The sequence below is a fragment of the Mustela nivalis genome (assembly GCF_964662115.1).
Source record: "Mustela nivalis genome assembly, chromosome: 10".
Lineage (NCBI taxonomy): Eukaryota > Metazoa > Chordata > Mammalia > Carnivora > Mustelidae > Mustela > Mustela nivalis.
Genome location: NC_139029.1, coordinates 184322 through 190969, shown reverse-complemented (window position 1 = coordinate 190969; position 6648 = coordinate 184322). Strand labels below are relative to the sequence as shown.

Below are 6648 nucleotides of genomic sequence, written 5' to 3'. Positions count from 1 at the left end.
CACGACCCCTCTTGACCCATAGTTTGTGGGAAACCTCAGGTCCCCGTGGGGAAGTGTTGGGGACTCCCGCATAGGCAATGCTGGCCTGGGGCTGTGGGTGATGGCTTGGCTCAGGGGCTCCTCCCAGGATCCCGGGATCATGGGGCAGCTTGCAGAGAGCCATGGACACTGGCCTGGACTTCCAGGCTGCCCAGTCCCGGTGCCTGGTGCTGACCCCTGAGAGAAGATGGTGCTGAGGCTGGCTTCGCCCCCACTGCGGGGCGTCCTTTGGTCTTTGCTGGGCCATGTGGCCATGGCTTTGGAGTGACCTCCCTGCAGGGCCCGCCGCCAAAGGCAGGTACTTGCTGGAGGAAGCCTGATGCCAACCAACGTGCGGGTGGCCCCGAGGCGCAGGAGGAGGGTCCGGGGAGGAACCCCAGGGCCCTCTCCAGGACTGCAGGGGCTGGTGTGGCGGTGGCCCCGGGGTCCAGGGGCGCTGGGCAGACGACCAGGGCCGGGACGGGCCAGAGCCCGCCCTGCGGCCCCCGGGGAGGGGTCCGGCCGACGGCGCGGGGCGGGGCGGGCGGGCGGCGCGGCCCCTCCCGGGAGGCGGGCACGGAGGGCGGGCAGGCAGCGGAGGCCCGAGCGGCGCCGAGCGCGCGGAGGGAGGAGGCCGAGGGCGGAGCGGAGCGCGCGGGCGCGGTGAGCGCGGCGGCCCGGCGGCCGAGCGACCCCGGGAGCGGCCGCGTCCCTGCCCGCCCCGCCCGCCGCGCCTCCTCCCCGGCGGGTGCGCGGCGGGCTGACCTCTGCGGAGGCGGCGGGGGCCCAGCATCGGGCCGGGGCCGGGGGGGCGCCGGGGCCGGGGGGCGGCGCTCCGGCCCGGCCCGGCCCCGCCCGATGTCCATGAGCGCGAACACCATGATCTTCATGATTCTGGGGGCGTCGATCGTGATGGTGAGCGGAGGGGCTTCCCGTGCGCCCGCGCCCGCCTCCCGCGCCCGCGCGCCGCCTCCCCCACCTCCCGCGCCTTGTTTACCGGCCCGCGCGGCCTGCGCTCCCCGTCCCCGGGCTGCCCCGCGCTCCCCGTCCCCGGGCTGCGCTCCCCGGCTCCCGGCAGCACCGAGCTCCCCATCTCTGGCCTGCGCTTCCCAGCCCGACTGCCCTGAGCTCCCCGGCTCTGGAGCTGCCGCGGGCACCCCTGTCCCAGGCCAGCGCTCGCCCACCCCCAGCGCGCCGCCCCCCACACCCCATCCCACACCCCGGGCCCCCGGCCAGCCCCGCTCCTCGGCGCTGACCGGTCATGGGCTCTTCCAGGCCATCGCGTGCTTGATGGACATGAACGCACTGCTGGACCGATTCCACAACTACATCCTCCCGCACCTGCGGGGCGAGGACCGCGTCTGCCACTGCAACTGTGGCCGGTGAGTCCGCGCCCGGTGGGGCACACGCGTGATCACACATGTGCGGCGGCGGGGCCCACTGGGGCGCGGGCAAGCCCCAGGCAGGCCTGGCTGCAGGACTGCGCTAGGCCCGTGGGGGAAGGACTGCCCAGCCTCCGCTGGGCACCTGGGGATTGGCCAATCGCGTTCCAGGAGGGGGAGCATGCCTGAGTAGTTAGGACCCCTTCCCAAAATGCCTTTAGAGAAATGGCCTGTGCCAGGGTGATGGGCAGAATGGGCCCCAGGCCTTCTGGTCCAGGGCCTGGAGGCCAGGAGAGCCACAGCCCAGCCCTGGGGGTCAGGAGGGATCCTGCGCACGGCTGTGCCCACAGAGTACACTGTCCTGCCTGGGCCTTGCACTCATGTTCACGAACTTTCCTGCAGGCCAGGTACAGGGAGGTGCAGAAGGTCAAGGTGGGCAGGGCCTACCTTGAGGGGCCTCGGGTCCAACCCTCTCACTGCACAGAGGAGGAACTGAGGCAAAGCTGGGTGTGGCTTGTTCAAGGTCATTCAGAGAGCCATGGGAGGGCCCAGGCCCCTACACCCACCGTGTGAACGCCCCCATTCCGTGCACGTGTCCTAACGGAGTCTTCCTGGCCATGCATGTTTGTACGTCCATGTACAAAATAAACATCTTCTCACGAGACGCGCATGTGTGTACTGTCTGTGCATATACATGTGCGTACACATAGCACACACACATCCGCACGCACACCGGCCCCACGGGAAGCCCTCAGGCCGGGACCCAAGAGAAAACAGAAGGACGCTGGGGTGGATAGAGACTTGGCCAAGGTCACACAGCCAGTGAGGGACTGGGGGCCCCAGCCCAGAAGCTGTGCTCCTCTCCCCTATCCTGTATTTCTGCCCCAGGGACACGTGCGCACACACGGTGGGTGGGGGGGGTGTGTAAGAGAGACAGGACGGCTCCGTGCCTGTGGGTGCCGAGCAGCGAATGGGAGCGGAACCCAGACATCGGGGAAGGTAGAGACCCTCGCATGTAATGACCCGCGCACGTGCTGTCCCAAGAACCATCGAGAGAGTTTGTGGGGGTGGTGGGGGTGGCCACTCTTTCCCAGAGGTCCCTGTGTTTGTTCCTGCCGCACACAGCCCCCAGCTAAGGAAAGGCACGAGGTCAGTCCCGTGGTCTCCTGGGGCAGCCGTTACTATGAGCCAGTTAAACCGGGGTGGTCTTGAGACCCTCCCAGAGGCCGGCAGTGTGCACCCACAAGGCCCAGGCTCTAAGTCCCGTAACCATGAGGAAGGCACATTTTACATGTGTGTGGGCTGTGGTGTCCTGACCTGCGTGTATGTGCCTGTGGCTTCCCAGCAGGACCCCTCAGGGCAGCCAGGGGGTGTTTTCAGAGCGTCACCTGCAGTCCCATGTGGACTCGAGTGGGACAAGTGTGCACAGGAAGCCGCCGAAGCAAGCCATGTGCGTGCAGGCTAGCGCGTCCGTGGCCGCAGAAAACCCGAGAACGGCCCCCGCTGCTGGTGTCGAGTTCTGGGCGTGTGTCCACATGGCTTCATATGGGATATGTGGGTTTAGTGTGCAGCGCACTCTTCCGCAGCAACAACGTACATGTGTACGCACAGTACATGCATGGCACACAGCATCCGCGACGGGCGTGCGAGTGTGTCTGCAGAGAAGCGTGTTGCACATGAATATCCCTGTGTGAACCGTGTACACGAGTTGCCGCAACGGGCTCGATCCGTGTGCGCATACACCATGAGGCATGAGCCTGCCCATGTGTATGCCTCCGCCATGCCCAGGTGGAGAGTTTCATACAACCGACATGTATGTAAATGCTCCCATTGTACGTGCCGGCAGGCACTATCTGTCACCTGGCGATGGCTGTGCGCCGGGCTCAGTGCATGTGCGCCCGCATGTGACCCACGCTGGGCCTGTGCCCGGGCTAGCATGCACACACGCGGAGCTCGTGGCCCCACGTTCGTGGTATACATGCATACACGCGTGCATGCGGCTGGCGTGTATGTGCGACGTGCCTCGGACCTCACAGGCGCGTGCAGCATGCATGAGCCAGGTGACACGTGTGTGTGCCTCATGAGAGTCCGTGCGCCGTGGGAGACCTGAGCCGATGCCCCCAGGGGCCCCGCTTGGAGGGGGAGGAGCGTACAGGGCAGAGAGGAGCTGCAGGTGGCAGGCCAGGGACGGGGTTGCAGGCCGTGACCTCTGACGGCTGGAGGTCCTGAGCCACCAGGGCCACTTCGGTCCTGGCCTTGTCCTGCTCCTGGGGCACCAGGGAAGTCTCTGACTCCTTTGGCAGCTCAATCTTCAAGTTCCCTGCCTCGACCAGCTGTGTGTCCTGAGGAAGGCCCTGGCAGGGGTCCTGGGCTCAAAAGGCGGGGTAAAGCAGGGACAGTGACGCCCTGTTTTAGCAGCCCCTGCACGGCCTGCCTGGCCTGGTGCGCCCCAGATGACCAGGACCCCAAACGGGTCATGAATGGCGTCTGCTCCTGAGGAATCGGCAGCCGCTGCTCATTCTGGTGCCGATTAATAGTTTTCCACCACTTACGGGGGACTGACAGAAGCTGCGGGCAAAGGGATATGGCTGTCTTCGCTACTGACTCAGGGTTGGTGGCCTCCACGCCGCGGGGCTGTGGCCAAGGCCCCACCACTGAGCAGGATGGCCTCCAGGAGTTCCCAGAAGGAGCAGGAGGGATGTGAGGAGAGGAGGCCCGCCTGCCGCCATCCCTGCTGGGCTCCTACGGGGAGGAAGACGCGGTGTGGACGCCACCGGTAGGGCAGGAACAGTCAGGGATCAGGGAGGAGGAGTGGGGTGTCCGGATTTCTGAGACGGTCCCTGTGGGGGAGTCTGCGAGGCCAGGGGGAGGGGAATAGGGACCCAGCTCAGCCACGCGGAGGTGCCACCATCTAACTGAGGGGAAGATGGGGAGAAGCAGGTTTGGGGAGGGAGGAGCTATTTTTAGGTATGAGTTTGAGGTGTCTGTAGATCCCACGTGGAGACGCGCACGCACAGGCAGCCGGAGCTCAGAGCAGATGGGGGGGGGCTTGGTGGGGAGCTAGAGAATTGAAAAGACCAGCAAAGGGGCCGGGGGAGGAGGGGCAACCATGAGAGGTGGCCCCCTGGGCAGGACTCCAGAGCGGTCCCTGCACTGCCAGGCCAGAAGGGGCTGCAGCCAGTGCCAGGGGCAAAGGGTGGTCCCCACAGGTCCCTCTCCTGGGCTCTCCGGTAGGCCGAAGCCCAGGTCCAGGGTGGGGACGGATCCAGAGGCAGCTGGCGGTCTCCTGAGCACGGCCTCCCCACCCAGGATCTCCAAGCCCAGGAGGGGACCCAGACAGGAAGGAAGGAAGCACGTGGAGAGAGTTCAGAGTTGCTCAGAGGCAAGGCTGGACAGCGGAGGGGAGGGGGGTGAGAAACACCGCACAGGCCTCTGTGGGGGAGGGAACACCTGGGAGTCCAGGGAACCCCGACAGCTGGGGCATCCCCGGAGCTGCAGGCAGGCCACGGACATGCAGCTGTGTGGGGACATGGGCAGGAGACGGGGTGAGGGATGAACACTGGGCAGGGCTGCCCACTGGGTCGGGGGCACTGGGCAGCAGGGAGGAGGACAAGATGGCCTGTGGGAGGGGAGGCCGAGGCCCTGCCCCTGGCTGGGGACAGCCTGTCCTGGGCCTTCGCCCTGGAACGCTTGTTCCCCTGCACTGTGTTCCCGTGACCCTGCACCGCGGCCTCCGAGCCCCCCCCGGGACGGAGGAGGGAGGAGGGTGACGAGTGGGCTTCACTCCGACCGCGGACCACGGCCCCTTCCCGACCGCAGCTCCGCACAAGGGCCGCTTCAAGACCAGCAGGGCGAACGGGTACCGCGTACCGCCGGGGGCGCCGCCCGCTCCGCGGGAGAGGTGCCAGCCCGCCCTGCCGCCCCCAGGCACCACATCCACTACGTGATCCCTTACGACGGGGACCAGTCGGTGGTGGACGCCTCCGAGAACTACTTCGTGACCGACAACGTCACCAAGCAGGAGATCGACCTCATGCTGGGGCTGCTGCTCGGCTTCTGCATCAGCTGGTTCCTGGTGTGGATGGACGGCGTCCTGCACTGCGCCGTGCGCGCCTGGAGGGCCGGCCGGCGCTACGGTCAGTGAGGGCGGCGCGTCCCCGCGCCCCCGGCCCCGCCCCGCCCCGCCCCGCCCCCACCAGAGCACGCCTCCCTCCCTCCCCGGCCACGCCCTCGCGCCCCGCCCCCGCGGGGTCACGTCCCCGCCCGGCCCCGCCCCCGCGAACGCCCCGCCTTCGGCTCTCGCCACGCCCCCTCGCAGGCCGGTCTCCCGCTCGACCACGCCCCCAGCGCCGCCGCGCCCGCGGCTCTCCCGCCCCCCCCCGTGCCCCGCCCCCGTGCGCGCCCCCGCCCCGCGCCCGCGCTGACCGCACCCCCGCCCCGCAGACGGCTCGTGGACCTGGCTGCCCAAGCTGTGCAGCCTGCGGGAGCTGGGCCGGCGGCCGCACAGACCCTTCGAGGAGGCGGCCGGCAACATGGTGCACGTGAAGCAGAAACTCTACCACAACGGCCACCCGAGCCCGCGGCACCTCTGAGCCGCACGCAGGACTCGCGGGGCTTCGGCCAACGCGCCCACGCACACGGGACTGGACGGCCGCCCCCGGCCAGGGCGCCCGCGGCCGCCGGGCGTGTCCAGCGGAAGGTGCTGTCTCCTCTTCTTTTTATAAAGGGGGTCGGGTCGGGGCAGGCCGCCGGCCTGGGGGTCAGACCCGGGCCTCCGGGGCCGGACAGGGCGCGGGGACCGGGGCGGGCGGGGGGCGCGGGCACCTGTGCGGGCGGCCGGGACCACCTGCTCGCCCCGCACACTGCGGTCTCCCCCGCACCCGCGCGGGGACCGTGCCGGTTACTTAAGCCCGGCCGCTTCTGGCGCGGGGGAAGCTCCGCAGGGAATGGGGCCGGCCCCGGTCGCGCCCACGTCTGCACACGGGAGCACGTGCATGGGGCGTGTGCGTCCGCGGGCCGCAATGGGGGTGGGGGGCGGGGGGCGGGGGTCCGGTGGAGGCCCCGGCCTATAGCAGCAATAAGGCCCCTGAGCCCCACTGCGGCACGTGCGGCCACCCTGCCCAGGGCATCCCCGGTCGGGCGCCTCACTGTGACCCCCACCCCTGCTGGTCAGTAAATTCTCCAGAAAGCTCCAGTCTTGGCCTCTTGTTTCATCGCTGAACCTGTGACCCCTTCAAGCGTCTGCCCC

General features: G+C 68.6%; 1 protein-coding gene across 1 annotated transcript; it reads left to right on the top strand.

Moving 5' to 3' along the window:
- The first annotated feature begins 724 nt into the window (after positions 1-724).
- TMEM240 (transmembrane protein 240) lies at positions 725-6594 on the top strand. The gene is made up of 4 exons (XM_082686275.1): positions 725-933; positions 1294-1400; positions 5328-5536; positions 5844-6594. Exons 1-4 carry the CDS (start codon positions 877-879, stop codon positions 5990-5992), a joined length of 522 nt encoding a protein of 173 aa, XP_082542401.1. The 5' UTR covers positions 725-876; the 3' UTR covers positions 5993-6594.
- The last annotated feature ends 54 nt before the right edge of the window (positions 6595-6648 follow it).